The 18860-nt window shown below is 46.1% G+C and overlaps 1 protein-coding gene across 2 annotated transcripts; it reads left to right on the forward strand.

The window, feature by feature from the left end:
* The first annotated feature begins 102 nt into the window (after positions 1-102).
* On the forward strand, positions 103-13146 carry LOC124629543. 2 transcript variants are annotated; one of them, XR_006984305.1, is made up of 17 exons: positions 103-290; positions 760-829; positions 1448-1544; positions 1780-1893; positions 3480-3739; positions 3810-3893; positions 4058-4240; positions 5420-5570; positions 5806-5883; positions 5972-6333; positions 6418-6768; positions 6843-6960; positions 7067-7189; positions 8069-8185; positions 8262-8385; positions 12240-12460; positions 12940-13146. XR_006984305.1 is itself a non-coding variant. In XM_047162971.1 (17 exons), exons 1-17 carry the CDS (start codon positions 211-213, stop codon positions 13118-13120), a joined length of 2694 nt encoding a protein of 897 aa, XP_047018927.1. In that variant the 5' UTR covers positions 133-210; the 3' UTR covers positions 13121-13146. The 2 variants fall into 2 exon arrangements, 1 of the variants encoding a protein (XP_047018927.1); XM_047162971.1 differs by having other exon boundaries at positions 133-290; positions 12260-12460.
* Positions 13147-18860: the final 5714 nt, after the last annotated feature.

Here is an 18860-nt window from a genome sequence, read left to right on the forward strand (position 1 = left end):
TTCGTGAGAAAATTGAGAAATGAGGAAAAGTAAAGTCCTAGATACTGGGTAGTTGTAGAAATCTGTGATGAGTCACACGTCGATATCAGGGTATCAGGGCGCGGGCGATAGCAGTGATAACGCGAGGATTCGGCCAGTTCCCCCGAGGCGCTGTCCGGCCGTGCTTGTGTGCACCTGCCTACAGCCGTGTCGTACATCTGTGTGTGTGTGATGTGGAGCGCGGCGGTGGCGGCGCTGGCGCTGCTGGCGGCGCGCTGCGGCGCCGGGAACATCACCGTCGTCTCGCAGCAGTCAGCACTGTCTTGTTAACATTACACTGTACACGCTCCTCATACTCACCACGTCCTGATTAGCCACCTGCGCCAAATATATTCATACATATTCCACATCTGTAAGATTTAATTAATGACTATACAAGTGTTAAAACAGATAGAGCAGTAACATACCTACTTGTAATCTTGAAACACCTAATGTTCGCTTACTATTTTTTTTGTACACAAACTGTAGTAGGTATGCCTTCCTGTACCCGAACACAAGTGGCAAGTGCTGTCGGGGCATGTGGGCATCGTCACATCTCCGTGTGTGCTCTGTCTCTCAGTGCGATGACTTCTGACCAGCTCGGGTGTACTGAGGGACGGTGTGCGTACAAAAGCGCCGACAGCCATCACACATGACTATGACAAGCTTGCAGTGACCTTAACCACAGATTACTAAATAGTTTGGTACCACGACGAGTACAGCTAGCATCTACATTTGCAGGTTAACGTTCGACGACACTCATGAGCTGGTAGTGAACTCGTCCGTCGAATTCATACTTTCGTTCGCTCCGGTAAGTCTCACTAATCCCAACATTTAAATTTCTACTACAAATGTTCTGTTTTCCATGATGAGACTGGTTATTTACCTAGTCGTAAATAAAATATATCTGCCTCGACTTGGTCTTGACTGCCTCGTTGGTCTAGATCTAGAGTCTAGAGGTCGCAAGCGCGGCTGCTGTGCTCAAGGTCTCGGGTTCGATTCCCTAGGCGGGTCGAAATCGCTTTGTGGGTTTTCTTAAACTTTCACAAAGCAGCCCGTAGTCTGGGAGTTGGTGATTGATTCGCCCGTGCATCGGAGAACACGTTAATGTCGGTCCTGCGCTTGATCTCTTTCCGGTCGTGTCGGATTGCCGTCCCATTGGGTTATAAGAGTGAACGAATAGGGAGTGGCAAGCACTTTTCTAAGATATAACGTAACTTAGAGTTACCTGCAGCTTGTCCAGCAAACTTGACTTAACAGTAAAACACTTGTTACCGCAGCTGTATACACAACAGCACATTAAGTTTTTCAACTTTATAACCAAAGCATAATGTTCAATTATATGTTGATTGATGGAGTAGTGGAGTAACTAGATGTGGTGACTGTACGGTATAAGATAGTTGAATGTAGTTTGGTGTTGTCCCCATAGAACCCGGCGCAGGGCCACCTGCCCATCCGCGTGTGGGCGCAGACGCAGGGCGGCGACACCGCGCACCCGCTGCTGCTCACCGCGCGCCGCACCGTCGGTATGTCTCCACTCACTTCGCATCCTAACTATACAGTTGGGTTCTTTCTTTGTAATCCTTGTCTATATTTGATGGTTGGTTCTGATCAAATTCAGGTATCTTACCAAATTATTCCTTCGTGATTTTATTCTTGCAAACAAATTGTACTAAAAGAGTTGCTGTAAAAACCACTCACTCCGTAATAATGATCTGTATAGTCATTGTCGAAGGAGGTGTTGAGTGTGTGTGTGTGCAGGCGCGTGGACGTGGCAGCTGCCGTACCGCTCGGGGCCGGCGCTGCTGCACGAGCTGCAGCGCACGCTGTGCCCCGACGACAGCGTCGACGTCGAGAGCCTCGGCGACGACTGCGGTCAGCATCACTCACTATACTTATACTATTCATTTTATTAAAGCAAAGCCTGGGGCCCGATTCTCCTAAGTTAATAATGTCAAAATCGAATAGACATCGAATCGCAATATGATCGCAATAGCAGTTCTATCCATATCGGACATTCTGCTACTAATATAAGACCAATCGTATTCCAACGACATTCGATTGGTTTGCGATTGGTCTGCTATTTTGGTGATTTTGGTCTATCTATACGGTAGTTTGCTCTGCAGTCATGTTGCAATACTTAATCATTTGCAGACAAAATGATTCATTATTGAATGACAGAAAAGGATAAAAACAGGCCCGCCGCTAGCTGTTTGTTCGCCCGCGTGCAAAACTGATTATGCCGCCCTACGACTACATACGTTTTGACATCCAGGTGGTCCGGACCCAATTCATATCCATCTTACTTGCCGAACAGAAAAAAATATGTACATGCACCGCTCTGATTGTAGAAAACCCACCTACTTTCGGATAAATAACTATTGCAATACATAACATACATTACACATAACTTTTTATTTACTTGGAATGTTCAGAGTAACCTAAGCAGTCCTGGGTTAGCCCATAAGCAAACTAAGCAATTGCTTAGGGCATCAATGCAGTGCAATCATTACCCAAGTGGCCCCTATGTATTGAAAGATTGTGATTAACTTAAACTAACGCACTTAAATATGTATAACAATGTTTAAAGTCAGTAAAATGTGTTACTTGGTGGGTTTCCCGTTGAAAAGTTATAACGCACACAAAGTCAAAAAGTAAGATATGCGATTTTTTCCTTAGTTTTCATGAAGTAGGTAAACATATTATCATAAAAAGCCATAACGGACGTGCGCGAACAATTTTTTTTCGTAATTGAATGCCTCAACAATTAAACAAAGATAAAATGCGACATCTGACCTGGATCCGCGAGCGCAGTGAGCGCGAATTTTTTTGGGGATGCAAAGGGTGAAACAGTCAACATTGATAAGAGACGACCAAAGCTAGGGCGGCTGTTTCAGAAATTTAATTTAAATAGCATTTGCCCCACGCTACGCCACTGGTTTATCTTAAATCGTTTTTAAGAATCTTTAATTTTGAAAATGTCCTTTCAACAGATGTTGAAGATGACCTACCTAACTGAAACCGGCAGTGTAAGTAATATTCTTAGCGCTATTGCTGTGTTCGGAAATATTGTGTATTTTTTAAATATTACGTGATAACTCGCTAGATTTGCCGCCCCCTAGGACGTGCCGCCCGCGTGCTGTGCACGCGCTGCACGCCCTCTTCCGGCTTCCGGGCCTGGATAAAAACGTTTATTTCAAAGAAAAAATAGCGGAATGCCACATACGTTTCAATCGCAATCGAGTCGGGATTGGATCTCAGTCGAACCGAGTCGAACGTGAATCGTATGCCGCTTAAGTAAAATTAGGAGAATCGGGGCCCTGTTTTATGTGTTACGCCTAAAGCCCGAAGTGCGGCTACTCCAAGATCTAGCCGGCTAAAGCTAGGAGTAGCTCGCGGTTAGAAGTTTGAGTGGTATTGTCGAGCTCCAGTATGTTGAGATGAGCGGTGGTGGTGCACAGAGGCGGAGGCGGGCGCGGCGGGCGTGGGCGCGCTGACGCTGCACGTGAGCTCGTCGTGCGCCGCGGCCGCGCGCGTGCGCCTGCGCGCCGCCTTCGTGCGCGACTGGCGCCTGCCCTTCCAGTCGTCCACGCCCGTGCAGCTGGCGCAGGGCGCGCCCAGCGTGCACGCCTACCGCTTCCCGCGCGACCAGGACCACGTGCGCCTCGTGGTCGACTCCGCCGACGACGTGTGCGCCACCGTCGCCGTGCAGGACTACTCCGTAACTATCGCTACTCCACTGCACGCCCGACGACTACGAACGAGTACATGATCACTAACATGTGTTGCAGTGCCCGATAGCGGAGACGTTGGAGGACATAGAGATCTCGTCGCTGCGCATGACGGTCACGCGCTCCGGCGGCATGCAGCTGTCGGTGAGTCGTCTTCTCGATAGGTGACATTCTACAAATTGCATGGCATTTTACAATTGGTCGGTGTGGCTGGGGTGTAAGCAGTATGTTGCGGCCACGATGTTTGTGCAGTGGAGAAGGTCACGCGAGCGAGAGAGGATGTTAACGAGTGTCGGGTTGTGTGGCAGCGGCAGCGGTACCCGCGCGGGTTCTACGTGGTGGCGGTGGTGCACGCGAGCGACGCGGCGTGCCGGCCCGCGGCCGAGGACGACGACCCCGACTGGCTGTGGGGCGCCGCGCTGGCGGGCGAGGGCGACGCGCCGCCGCCGCACGCGCTGCCGCGCACCAAGGCGCTCACGCTGCACATGCGCGTATGTCTGCTCTGTTGCTCTCTTACACCTGCCCCTGCTAAATGTAACGACTCGCGGAGATCTCATAGACCAATCGAGACCAATCTTTGACAGATGTCTCAAGGAACCGGAACGTCTCTTTATTTCCCTCCTAAAGGGGTGGTTTGGTCACGCGCACCGTACGTACCTTATGGCAGCGGTTCCCAAATGGGATTCCGCGGAACCCTGAGGTTCCGTGACAGGCCCTCAAGGGTTCCGTGGAAAATTCAATATTTCCATATGGTAAATCGTTTCACTTTTGACAATATTTAATTATTATTCATTTTCAATTAAATTGTTTTAAATATTGTATTCCAAAATTCCATTTAGGCACCGTGTAGGTGGGTACCACTCGGGAGTGTAAGTCTCGTACTTTCGCGACAAGTGGCGCACAAAGTCAAGGGCGGCTAAATTGTTTTCTGGCCCGTGTGGCAGATACTTAGCCATGCTACGCCTGCGTATACTGAATGTGTCTCTAACCATATAACCATTTGGTGCGCTACCACGCGCCACGAGCCGTACCTAAGTGTATTTACATCTTTAGTTTACTTCTTACTTAAGCTAAGGGTCCGCCGAAAAATGGTGAAACGAAAAGTGTTCCGAAGCCAATAGATTTCGGGAACCGCTGCCTTATGGTATCTCCCCTGATCTTTCCTGCCTCCGTGGACGTACTGCGATCTGCTGAAACAGAAAACATATTAAAAATGTTAAATACCGTTTTTTGGCGTATTCGTAGGAAAAAGAACCCTAATATATTATAATATCAACATCAAACGCCTTTCTTGCATCTAACTTGTAGCTAGATAAATATGCCCATCAGGATCATAATTGCGACAACTATTTTATATTTCCACTTTTATGGATTGGAATTCAATAAACGAATATGAATATGAGATTACATAGGCAGTTAGGATCTTTATTCAATAAAAAAAATAAGGCTAACCATTTTTTAAAACGAAGACGTATTAATTGCTTGCATGAAACTACACAACAAGTTGAACAATCGGCGAATCCTTGTGGCGGGAGTCGGGACTGTACTACCGAGCACGTGCTCACCTAGCGCAGGAAAGGGAGACCGAACTGCGATTGTTCAAGTTGCTTTTGCCTTTTAGCTAATATTGGTTTGATGTAAATATTTGTATTGCATGTCATGCTGGGCAGGCGGCGCTGACGCGCGCGCAGTACGCGGCGGGCGTGGGCGCCGCGCTGGCGCTGCTGGCGCTGCTGTACGCCGGCGTGGGCGCGCTGGTGCTGGCGCAGCGCCTGCCGCGCCTGCGCCCGCTCGTCGCGCCGCGCGCCGTGCTCGCCGACAGTCAGTACCATACCCACCACCACCATCCAGCCACGCTTACATTGTGCCTCCGCTTCACTCCTAATTACTTGACACACTCTATTTCACATAAACATTTAAAAGTATACCTATATGTTTAATCTTTTTTAACTAGGTAATATATGTTTTATGTACCTTTACCGATTTAAAATATGTCACACATACTAAACCCCGTTCGAAACGAGTGCTCGCTGCTAACATTTGTGTAATTCCTCAGAGCCTGATGAAGCGACAAGATCTGAAATAGACAGCGCGATGTCCATGTCGCCGGGGCGCCGCCGCCGCCGCGACTCCAGTGAGTTTCTGCTGCCTCTCCGTCACTCTGACGCGTTGCCATGCCGTCAGCCGTGCGAGTGTCCGCTTCATACTGTACCTGTCCGCAGCGGCCACGTTCGACAGCAGCGACAACAGCGACACCGACGAGGAGGAGGAGACCGGTACCGCCACCACCGACGTCACCGGCACGCGCTCGCCCACCGCCGCTGCCGTCACTACCGCCGCTGACGTCACCACTGCAGCTGACGTCACCACTACAGCAGACGTCACCAACGCCGCTGACGTCACCACTACAGCTAACGTCACGAACCCCGCTGACGTGACTAGCACAGCTGAGGCAGTTGATGTCCACGCCGCCGGTAACGGCGAGACGGCGACTGTGGCGCCGCCGCCGCAGTACGCTGACGGCAGTGAGGCGGGCCCGCGCTCCGTCTATGTCATAGAGTCCGACCGAGCTCAGCCGACTGACGTACGTCTTCTCTGTTCCTGCTAAGCAATTGCTACCGATATTGGAAACGTGTGAAGTCATATAGTGTGTGCATATGGTTCGCAGAGCACGTCGCGGCCGTTCGGGCTGCCGCCGCGGCTGAACGTGGCGGCGCTGACGCGGCGGCGCGGGCGCGTGCTGGCGGCGCGCTCGGACCGCTACCTGTACACGCTGTATACCGTGGGGCTGTTCTACGCGCTGCCCGTGCTGCAGTTCGTGGCCGCCTTCCAGGTGGTGCTCAACGTGACGGGCTCGCTGGACGTGTGCTACTACAACTTCCTGTGCGCGCACCCGCTGGGCGGGCTGTCGGACTTCAACCACGTGTTCTCCAACGTGGGCTACCTGGCGCTGGGCGCGCTGTTCATGCTGCAGGTGCGGCGCCGCAAGCTGCGCCGCCGCCGCAAGCCGCGCCACGAGGTACTGCGGTGACTCTCGAGCACACACCACAGGGTGAAGTGTGTACAGTCGTACAATAAGGTGCTTGTGTGCAGGAGTACGGCATCCCGGCGCACTACGGGCTGCTGTCGTCGCTGGGCGCCGCCATGATGATGGTGGCGCTGCTGTCCGCCAGCTACCACGTCTGTCCCAACGCGCTCAACTTCCAGTTCGGTACGATTGCTGCTACTCACACCTTTAGCACAGATTTCTAAAAAAAAACATTAAATTGAATATCCGACGAATAGAACAGAATCCATGTATTGTTGTATCGGTGCAGACACGGCGTTCATGTACGTGCTGGCGGTGCTGAGCATGGTGAAGATCTACCAGGCGCGCCACGCTGACGTCAACGCGCGCGCCCACGCCACCTTCGGCGTGCTCGCGCTGCTCATCGCGCTCGGTAACCGCGCCTACTGTCCAGCCTGCCACGCTGAGTGCTGGCGCCAGCACAGACTCGTCAACACGCCACCTTCGGCGTGCTCAAACTGCTCATCGCGCTCGGTTATCGCGCCTACTGTCCAGCCTGCCACGCTGAGTGCTGGCGCCAGCACAGACTCGTCAACACGCCACCTTCGGCGTGCTCGCGCTGCTCATCGCGCTCGGTAACCGCGCCTACTGTCCAGCCTGCCACGCTGAGTGCTGGCGCCAGCACAGACTCGTCAACACGCCACCTTCGGCGTGCTCGCGCTGCTCATCGCGCTCGGTAACCGCGCCTACTGTCCAGCCTGCCACGCTGAGTGCTGGCGCCAGCACAGACTCGTCAACACGCCACCTTCGGCGTGCTCGCGCTGCTCATCGCGCTCGGTAACCGCGCCTACTGTCCAGCCTGCCAGGCTGAGTGCTGGCGCCAGCACAGACTCGTCAACACGCCACCTTCGGCGTGCTCGCGCTGCTCATCGCGCTCGGTAACCGCGCCTACTGTCCAGCCTGCCAGGCTGAGTGCTGGCGCCAGCACAGACTCGTCAACACGCCACCTTCGGCGTGCTCGCGCTGCTCATCGCGCTCGGTAACCGCGCCTACTGTCCAGCCTGCCACGCTGAGTGCTGGCGCCAGAACAGACTCGTCAACGCGCGTCTATCCGTAACGACTGCCAGCCGGGATCAATTTAACTTGCCTCCAAAGCACGAAGTAACTATTGTCACTGTGTGTGTAATTCATATGGTCACGGTCCATGATCGATGGACCCGTGCAGCTGATACTTAGCCGCAGTAGTCGACACTTAGCATAAAGAGATTGCCCTGTACGTGTGGCAGAGCAGTAATGTGTGACTCGTGTGCAGTGGTGTGGGGCGTGGTGGGCGGCGGCCCGCTATTCTGGAGCGTGTTCACCGTGCTGCACGTGTTCACCTTCCTGCTGCTGTCGCTGCGCATCTACTACGTCGGACAATTCCGCCTCGGTGAGGACACACATTCTTATTATTTAATACTTATTATGTAATCATACATGTGGTACAATGTCGAGCATGGGCACAGAGAAGCAGAGCGTGCAGGAGGCGGTGGCGGCGCTGCCGTCTCGCGGGCTGCGGCCGCTGTACGCGCCGCGCCTCGTCATGCTGCTCATCGCCAACGCCGTCAACTGGGGCTTCGCACTCTACGGGTAACCGCCATCTCACCACATCCTTTTTTTAAACACTTTTATTATTTAAATGAATCAAAACGTTCCCCATTACAACTGATAGAAATCCTCCGTGTAAGTACTTAGTTCAGCAGCCGTCACCGCTGCGCTAATTGCGTATTATTTTCAACTAGCTTCTGCCAGCGACTTCGTCCGCGTTAGATTTTTACTTTGTGCAAAGAGAGGAAATAATAATCACCAGCCTATCCAATTAACTAAATCTATGCGTACCTTGCCTATTGGGATAAGTGAGTTGACAAATAAAAAAAAAAATAATAAAAAAAAAAAATATTTAATAAAACATAGATCACAAGAATTTGTAATTTAAATGTCTCAGATGTTGAGGTAAAACAAACTGTCTTAATAATAACATTCGGATAAACTAAGTTAATCTAGGCTAATATCTACATACAGGCAATAATAAAATAAAAACAGTTCTAATTCTAAACATAGGGACCACCCGAACTAGGGTTTATTTAAACCTGTGTTTCAGGCCATCAAGGCTCAGAAGTATTGTCGGATATAATTTTAACAACATAAACATATTACATAATTATTTAATTATTAGACTAAGCAGGGGCAAAGTTTCCTTAATTATAATATTCCAATTATACATAATTTACTAAGATCAGCAATTTATTTTAACACTTCTAGCAATTTTTCCGTGTCTGAGTAATTGAGGGACTGTAAATATTCTGTTAGTACTATATTACACTTATTTAAATTAACACTATAAACATTTAGCAATCTGTTAAGTTTGTTATACAAATAAGGCCCTAGAAATAAATAAAACCTGTTAGTGAAATATAATCAGAAAGCTCTGAACTGCTTAGCTGTCGGAAGTTACACGTGTTATTGTAAGTCAACCATAAAAGATAGACATATTATGCTGTCGTGGGATATTTTTTACATAATTTTAGAACACTTCCGTCATACATGGTTTCTATATAGCTCTAACCAGTAAGGCTGCACACGCGACGGAAGCTTAAAAAATGGAGTAATTTTTCCCGTTTTCCCAACATTTCCCTTCACTGCTCTGCTCCTATTGATCGTAGCGTGATGAAATGTATCCTATGACCTGCCCAGGAGTATGAAAAATATTTGTGCCAAGTTTCATTAAAATCCGTCAAGTAGTTTTTGTTTCTATAACGAACATACAGACAGACAGACAGACAAAAATTTTACTGATTGCATTTTTGGCATCAGTATCGATCGCTAATCAGCCCCTGATAGATATTTTGGAAATATATTTAAGGTCTCTGCACACAGCAGGTGCGGCGCGGCGGGACGGGACGGCGACGCGACACAATGTACTAGATCGTCACGTCGCGTCGCGCCGAGCGGGATGGCTCTGTGTGGCGTCGTCCGTAATATCTAGTACATTACAACTGCTTAGTGTCACGTCGCCGTCCCGTCCCGCCGCGCCGCGCCCGTTGTGTGCAGAGACCTTTAATGTACAGAACTGACCTCTACAGATTTATTATAAGTATATCTGGTTGGTCTAGTGGTCGCAAGCGCGGCTGCTGTGCTCGGGGTCTCGGGTTCGATTCCCGAGTCGGGCCGAAATTACAAAGCAGCCCGTAGTCTGGAAGTTGGTGATTGATTCACCCGTGCATCGGAGAGCACGTCAATGTCGCTGTCGGTCCTGCGCCTGATCTCTTTCCGGTCGTGTCGGATTGCCGTCCCATCGGGTTATGTATGAGAGTGAAGGAAAAGTGAGTGCTCCTGTGTCTGCGCAAATGCTTGTGCACTATAATATGTCCTGCGCAGCTGGCTGATCTCCTTACATGAGAACAGCCGCCGTGGCTGAAATCGGCTGTGGACGCCATTATTATATTATAAGTATAGATAATGTACAGAATTGACCTCTCTACAGATTGATTATAAGTATAGATAACTAATCGGTGTTGTTAAAAAGAAATGTCTTGAAATAATCTTAACAATCCATATCGGAGTCGGAGCTTCCAAATGTCCTAACTAATATAAGCGTCGCTCGTCCAGTTGTAATGTTGAACATCGTAGTCAACAAGTCGGCTATATGACGCGACCCTGCGATACGTGTGATGGAATGGCATTGTTCAGCCTAAGGGCCGGCTAATGGCTGTTTGGTGGAATGATATAATAATAGATCACCAAAAGACATACTCCTCATGGTATATTACGCCTTGTGCCAGTCAATCATTCAATACGGTATATCTGTATGGGGAGGAGCGGGCAAAACCACACTCATAGACCTTGAAAGAGCACAAAGGGCAGTGATCAAAGTGCTTCTTAAAAAGCCATGGCTCTTTCCAACAGACACCCTATATAAAGAATTTGGAGTCCTGCGTGTCCGCCAACTATTTATCCTTAATGCATACCTACACACACACAAATCCTTGAAAAGAAGACCAGACTATAACACACTCACCTCAAAACGTATATTCAAAATCCCAATACCACGCACGACTTCCCTCTTAACCAGACGTTGCCCTACCTATCTTCACGCAACTGTCTTTAATAACGTACACCACAGGTTACCCCACGACACGAATGAGCTGAAACTTCCCACATGTAAAAAGATAATAAAAAAATGGCTAATAGGACTATCATATGAAGAGACAGAAAACATTCTTACAACACAATCAACACTCAAAAGGACGCACTAGCACATCTCGCACATACGTGCACACACACACACACACACACACACACACACACACACAACTACACAAACACACACACGCGCACGCCCGCGCGCATCACTCACACAATTAATACTAGAAAGAAACCATATTGAGACTGATAAGCTAAGTTCGATTAAAATTAAGCATTTTTATTATAATTTTTATTTTTTACTAAATACATATTTTCAAAGCATATTAGCAAAGCAGCAGTTCGTCCATCCATGACATATGGTGCCAAATGCTGGCCACTGAAAAAGCAGCAGGAGCAAACACTACATGTCGCAGAAATGAAAATGCTAAGATGGGCTGGTGGGGTAACGATGCAGGACCATGTCCAAAACATCCATATTCGGGGCAGTTTTAAAGTAACGCCTATACCGGAAAAGATCATGGAGAGCCGCTTAAGATGGTACGGTCATGTCATGAGGCGACCATCGGACCACATGTCGAGGAAAGTGCTCGATATTGGTACCCAGCCCAGAAGACGCGGTAGACCCCGCCTTACATGGATGTCCGTTATTGAAAAGGATCTGAAGAAGACACAATTATCATCCCAGACGACCCAGGACAGACCGTCCTGGCGAAGATTGACCAGAAGGGCTGACCCCAAGTAAATGGGATAAAGGCCAGGCAGAAGAGAAGACTAAATACATATTTTACTTTTAACGTCTAGAAAGAGACAATTTTTTAGTTTTTTGAGAAGAAGCTCCAATTTGTTTAACTTTCCTAATTTTTTTACGTTTTGTTTAAATTTTTTATATTCTATCTTTGTCCACATATATACCGCACACGACAAAAATACTCATGTAACCGCAACTCGGGCTCCCAAGATACAGGCCTAGCCTAGTTTGGGGACCGCCGATCCAAGAAAGCAATATCTGCTACTACAATATAGTTACACCTAACAAATGTACCTTACTTAATTTTAAGGCAAACAAACTGTATGTAACTGTGGATAAATAAATTTTTATTATATTATTATTATTTTATAATATAAAGTATACGATAAAAACACTACGGCTGTTTCTTGGCGACTCTGAAGTTTGCCGATGGACTTGCGAAGTCAAAGTATTTATTCGCGTTTCGACTTCGTATTCGATATTGCCTTTCTTGAAAATTCTGATGCGTAAGAAAGCTGATGTCCAACTTCGGAATGGTGAGGTTATTTAGAGACGTGGTGGCGCGCGCAGACTGTTCACGCAGAGCGCGGACTTCGCGGGGCACCTGCTGTCGGTGCTGCTGTGCAACACGCTGCTCTACATGGTGTTCTACCTGAGCATGAAGCTGCTGCACGGCGAGCGCCCGCGCTGGTACGCCTGGCTGTTCCTGGCCGCCGGCGCCGCCACCTGGATGCCCGCGCTCTACTTCTTCGTGTCCGGCAGTTCCGACTGGTTCGTACAACGTTATACTTTTTCCCCAACTATTTGAGGACAGTCTAACCAGGGGCCCGATTCTCCTAATTTTACTTAAGCGACATACGATTCGCGTTCGACTCGATTCGACTGAGATCCAATCGTCTTCGAGAGTTTTACTAAAAGCTCCCCAACGCTCCTAACTTTTGTACAATGGGTTAATCAGCAACTAGCCTAAGCCGGAGTCGGGAAGTTAGCGGTATTACACGGTCCCCGTATCTGGGAGGGCACGTAAAGCCGGCGTATCGAATGCTACTTACCTAGTAGCAATCGTTGTTATAATTTTATTCCAAGTCAGTGGCTGTCAGGCAGATTTGCAATATAAGAAGAAGGCTTCAGCATTCAGCAATTTATAGTCCTTCCCTAATGACTTTCGAGAATGAATAGTTGACTTTTGAGATGAACTGTAAAGCATTGGCATTAGGATGTGCAAGTGAGTGTATGTATTGCGGCGACAGGTCGGCGACGCCGGCGCAGTCGCGCGAGCGCAACCACGAGTGCCGCGTGCTGCAATTCTACGACTCGCACGACCTGTGGCACCTGCTGTCGGCGCTGGCGCTCTACTTCACGTTCAACGCGCTGCTCACGTGGGACGACGGGCTCGCCGCCGTCAAGCGCACCGACATCGCTGTATTCTAGACTTTACAATAAACTATTCAAACGAATCGCACCTCTTTTATTTCGTAATAAATTTTACCTGCCTCTTCGCGACCAATATATTGTCTTTCTAGTACACGTCAGTAGTCGATAATTCAAACCGCTTTTAGGATTCACTTGTTATTCAATTTTCACATTATTAACTTAAGCAGAATTGGGCCCCAGAAATTCTAATCGTTGTCGTCGAAAGACGTCAACTGCTGGACAAAGGCCTTCCCCCAACATTCGCCACTTTGCTTGGTCTTCAGCGATTCATAAGCGGCGACCCGCATCTATTGCTTTGCACTGACCTTGGCGAGATGGTCGAAATTCGAATCCTCCAGCAGTCCGATTCTAGATAGAAGGCAGAAACGAAACGTATTCAAATGTCAGTGACACAGTGACGTCACGTCAGCGATTGTCGCGTTCTCATTATTTTTATTTCGCAATTTCGAAAATATCTACATAAATTTATTGTTGTACGAGTAATAAGTGAACTATTAAGCACTGGCACACAGCATCGAAATGGATAATCAGTACTATTACAAATTAATGGCTAATTATCTTTCAAAACGGAACTGTGACGAGTCATTCATGCGATATTTTTTTGGTAAGAATTCACTAAAGAAAACTCCAGAAGAGTTAGAACGGGCTGATGAGAGGAAAAGAAGACTGCAACGTGAACGATCCCGTCGATATAGAGCTCTAAAGAACGCTCGTCGCCAGCACGAGGGCGGCGGGAGCAGCGGCGGCCGGGACAGCGCGGACGGAGACGCGTCGCGCTCCAAGTCTCGCGCCCTGGTCCTCGAGGAGGAGTACAGCGACGGCGACGAGCCGCCCACGCTGTGCCACCTCAGCTACGACGACAAGTGGCGGGAGCGCGCTGCCTCGGACTGCGCTTCCGACGACAATTCGGCGCAGTCGGCGGCCGAGCTCGTGGACGCGGCGCTGGCGCCCCACGCGCCGCTCAGCCTGCGCGAGCTGCTCAGCTCGCCCAACGCCGAGCTCGACTACCCTACAGTGCACAGTCTCATGTTCCACTGGCTGCAGACGTAACATTGTGCTGTCCACACCCATTTTTATGCAACACCTTTGGCTCCCATCTACTTGTTATTCCAAATTTTTCCTTAAATGAAGTGAACACTGGCTTGACTTATTATTAATCAGCACTGGTACTTGACTGGCCAGCATGTAGGCAGAAATAACATAAAATGCAAGATTAACTTAGAAACAACAGTGAGTGTGGTAGTCTTACATATCAACGTGTTGCTGCTTTTATGATAATAATCAATCACATGTGTTGTCAGAACCGTCCTGCTATGATTTATTGAATAATTAGATTAGATAGTATTTTAAAATTGTATGAATGTAGATGTAATAATTTGTAATGGTTCAGGGTGGATTAGCAAGCTAAGCAATAGAGGTACAAGTTGGATTTACACATTTATTCAAACTTCCCAAAAATCATGTGATTTGAAGGATGTTATTATTTTGATATTTTGTCCTTATTATTTATGGTTAATTTTTTTTCTCTCAAAGATTACTCAGCCACATCAACATTGGTTACAGCTAGGGCTGCCATCCGTCCGGGTTTCCCCGGATTTGTCCTCGTTTGGAGGCCGTCCGGGGGCCGTCCAGGCGGGGTTTCAAGAAGTGTCCGGGGAAAACCCGGACACTTTTCATGTAAGGAAGCACCTCATTGAATTTAAGTATATGTCAATAGTAAATGAATTACAAATTAGGTATTATTTTGTTCAAAAGAAATCGTACTCGTTCGGGGAAAAATGCGGTTTACGACAAATGTCCGGGGTTTTTTAATGTTTGTCCGGGTTTGGCAAAATTTGGGATGGCAGCCCTAGTTACAGCATACAAAGTCAATGTGAGACAGACAATAAATTAGAGATCAGTAATGCTCGCATCCTATAAAAAAGAAACTGTTTTCTTATGATTGGTAGCTCTTCATTGTTATTTCTGTGAGGCTTATGCAAAGCAATATTATTCATATACAGATCAAATTGAGTCTTTTTTATAGGAGCCAGGAATACACTTCAAAAGCTGTGAATTTTAATGTTTTGTTGGAGTCTGTTATCACCACAAATTACTAAGACCCAGTTGCTCCCTTTTGACTATAAGAATAACCAAACTATAACCAGCCGTACACTTGCCTTGATAATGGTTTGGTTAGTGTTAAAGGGGTTCAACTCGATGTAAATGTCTGTTATGCAAACAGCTCAACATCTTTAGAAACATATATTTCAGTTAGGGCTGGTTAGCAGGGATATGCAGAAAACCATGTCATGCCATAGCACTGATCAAGTGGTAGTCAGTAGTGCACTCAGCATGGTGGACGGTCTGTGCTACAGCTGCGCTGTACACAACAGTCACCAGCTACTAGCTCATAGAGTATTCCACTAGACAATAAGTTATAATAAGTTGCCATATCCTAATAATTAGATACTCAACAATTAGTTATTAGTTATTATACATAATCTTATCATATGAGCATAGGGAAAGTATAGAGTATTATATAACTATAGTTTGTGATACAAATGAATTTACATTTTGTGTGAAATCTACAATGTTAGGTATAACAGATATAGTGTAAGTTAGTGTGTGGAGTGTCGCCCTGAGGACGCTCCCTGCCTGTGCAGCGTGATGCAGTGCTTATCAGATGTACATTGTAGATGCGTGACACATTATTCTACATTAATAATTATTGCTAAAATAACATTCCTAAAAAAATCGCCTGCCCTGCATAAATAAATTACAAAGAATGCCAGTTGACTTTGTTGAACTAGACTGACATACTCCACTTGACTTGATGTTGAATGAACTCTTTGAATTTCTTACTGCTTATGTTTGTTTGTTTTCCCTCGATATGGACCAAAGTGTGGGTTGCCTACCCACACATTTTTTAGGTACCTAGTTTCTCGTAAAATGTTTTGTCTTGTATAGTGTGTACCAGTCAAGCTGTTCATGAAAAGAGGATACTCAATTTCCCACTTATACATTTGTACCTAGGTATTATTAATTTGCATTTATGTAACAATACTCTGAATGTTATTTATTACCTTGCTCTCTTGTTTTTTTTTACATATTCATAAATATTGTTAGGTATCTATTCTATAATCTTATTACTTTTAACTTCATGAACAAATACATTATTCACATAATTCACAAACAAAATATGTAATATTAAAGGTAGTAATTACATAAAATGTAATTTACATGGTTGTTAAGTTATAAGCTTGTTCTAAATGTGGGTACCTCTACGAGATTATGAAGTAAATTATTCAATATTGCATTATTGCCAGCTGCTGACATAGTGCTTGAACCTATATACTATACGAATTGTATAATAATATAGACCGGGGGCCCGATTCTCCTAATTTTACTTAAGCGACATACGATTTACATTCGATTGAGATCCAATCACGACTCGATTACGATTGAAGCGTATATGGCATTCCGCTATTTTTTCTTTGAAATAAACGCAATAATAAATCATTTTGTCTGCAAATGATTTACGATTGCAATATGATTGTAGAGCAAACTACCGTATAGACCAAAATAGCAGACCAATTGCAAACCAATCGAATGTCGTTGGAATATGATTGGTCTTATGTATCAGTAGCAGAATGTCCGATATGGTTAAAACTGCTATTGCGATCATATTGCGATTCAATTTCTATTCGATTTTGACATTATTAACTTAGGAGAATCGGGCCGCGGGATCCATACGAATGTAATATAATGTAGAAGAGATGATCTTGATCAGAACTTTGTTTGTATTCGCGCATTTTGTTTCGACTTTGGATTACGCCTACACAGATGCAATCTAGATATATTTACAAGCAAGGTCATCTCTGATGGGTCACCAGGTTATGTCCGTCTAGAACACGCTTTAGGCAAAGACGAAACAATGTTTGATTAATAAGCAATGACATTACTTACAATTTACATTTTACGTAATGAACCCGAGTAATGGTAATGCCGCTATGTAAATCGTTAGGCAGGCACGTTTAGTTTTAAGGAAACTACAGAAAACATTCAGGCCAGTGATAGGTCCTGCGCGGGCAACTGGGTGTCCCTATCGCTCCTGTTGGTGCTTTCCGTCGCATGCACGACTCGACTGCCGAAGGAGGGTACACTGTTCTCATTTTCTTTAATTTTTTAGTATTAGTAGATACTGGCTTTGATACTAAAACATGTTGTAAACGGTGCGTATTCTAAACGAAATCTATATTTTGTTAGAGCAAGATATTTTGTTGTTAGGATTAAGGACAGTGCTAGATTAGAGTGCCATTAGTCACGTGGTGCCCGGCGGGCGCACACTGCGCTGCAGGCCTGCGTTGCCTTTGAAGAACAAAAGTTTAAGTAAAATATAAAGTATGCGTAGGTACTGTAAAGTAGTGCCATATTAAAGAGCTTCCTGTCTATTTTTAATTGGACTTTTATTTTTTGCATATCCAATATGTACCAAAACTACCGTCCGTCCAGACAGGATAATGTAGGCTAGATAGACTCAATAACATGAAACTATCTATTCATCATAGCAAAAATAGGTAATAATTTTGAAATGTCTCCCCCCTCCCCCCCCCAACCGAAATAACCGCAACCTCCCCTGAATTGGGTACATTTTAAAACAATAATTACAGCCCTTTCACGAGGCAGTCCAGCGCATTTTACTGGATCCTGCAAAAACGGACGCTGTGTTCACACGTAGTTCAGTTTTGCAGAAGGCCGGTCCTGCAAAACTGGACTGCCGTGTGAAAGGGCTGTATCCTGTTTTTTTGACCATTCCTAGTGATCAGGGACCCGATTCTACTACTTTTACTTAAGCGATATACGATTCACATTCGACTGAGATCCAAACACGACTCAATTACCATTGAGGCTTATGTGGCATTCCGCTATTTTTTCTTATTAATAAACGTTTTTATCCGTTTCTGTGAATCAATTATTATGAATCCTTATGAATCATATCGTCTGCAAATGATTTACCTACGATTGCAACATGATTGTAAATATGACAGATTACCCTTTTTAGACCAAATGTCAGACCAATGACAAACCATTCGAATGTAAAACGATTGGTTTTATATTATATAGTTGTAGAATGCCCGCTAAGGTTAAAACTGCTACTGCGATTCAATTTCGACATTATTAACTTAGCAGAATCGGGCCCCTGGAGTCCAATGAAACCGGTTAAAAATACTACGCTGTCACGACATCCTGAGCTTATATTTTTTTATTTATTCCTTCATTTCAGGCAACCAGGGCCCATAAAAATACATATACATAAAACACTTATAAACGAATACATTGATTTACACCCACATCTTCTGCTTGTAGATAGTTTTCCATTCTAGTAAGTCAATGTCAGCTAGATTATAACTCAAAGTCAAGATAGGTAGGTACTACGTAGGTGCTACACAGACGACACTGGGTCACAACGCAACTACCAATAAGATGAGAGCAGAGCAGCACATCAGGGGCACGATTTTGCTATTTTACTTAAGCGACATGCGATTCACCTCCGACTGAGGTCCAATCATGACTCAATTACGATTAAAGCGTATGTGGCATTCCGCTATTTTTTCTTATAAATAAACGTTTTTATCAGTTTCTGAGATTCAATAATGAATCATCATATTGTCTGCAAATGATTTAGGATTGCAATATGATTGCAGAGCAGACTACCCTATAAGCCAAATAGCAGGGGCCCGACTCTCCTAATTTT

Source organism: Helicoverpa zea, chromosome 4 (assembly GCF_022581195.2).
Source record: "Helicoverpa zea isolate HzStark_Cry1AcR chromosome 4, ilHelZeax1.1, whole genome shotgun sequence".
NCBI lineage: Eukaryota > Metazoa > Arthropoda > Insecta > Lepidoptera > Noctuidae > Helicoverpa > Helicoverpa zea.

Bases quoted from the DNA above. Each gene is read 5' to 3' on its own strand.
- LOC124629543 (XM_047162971.1), top strand. From the start codon at position 211: ATGTGGAGCGCGGCGGTGGCGGCGCTGGCGCTGCTGGCGGCGCGCTGC. The intron at 1,545-1,779 runs GTATGTCTCCAC...GTGTGTGTGCAG, and splicing joins CACCGCGCGCCGCACCGTCG to GCGCGTGGACGTGGCAGCTG. The intron at 6,769-6,842 runs GTACTGCGGTGA...GCTTGTGTGCAG, and splicing joins GCCGCAAGCCGCGCCACGAG to GAGTACGGCATCCCGGCGCA.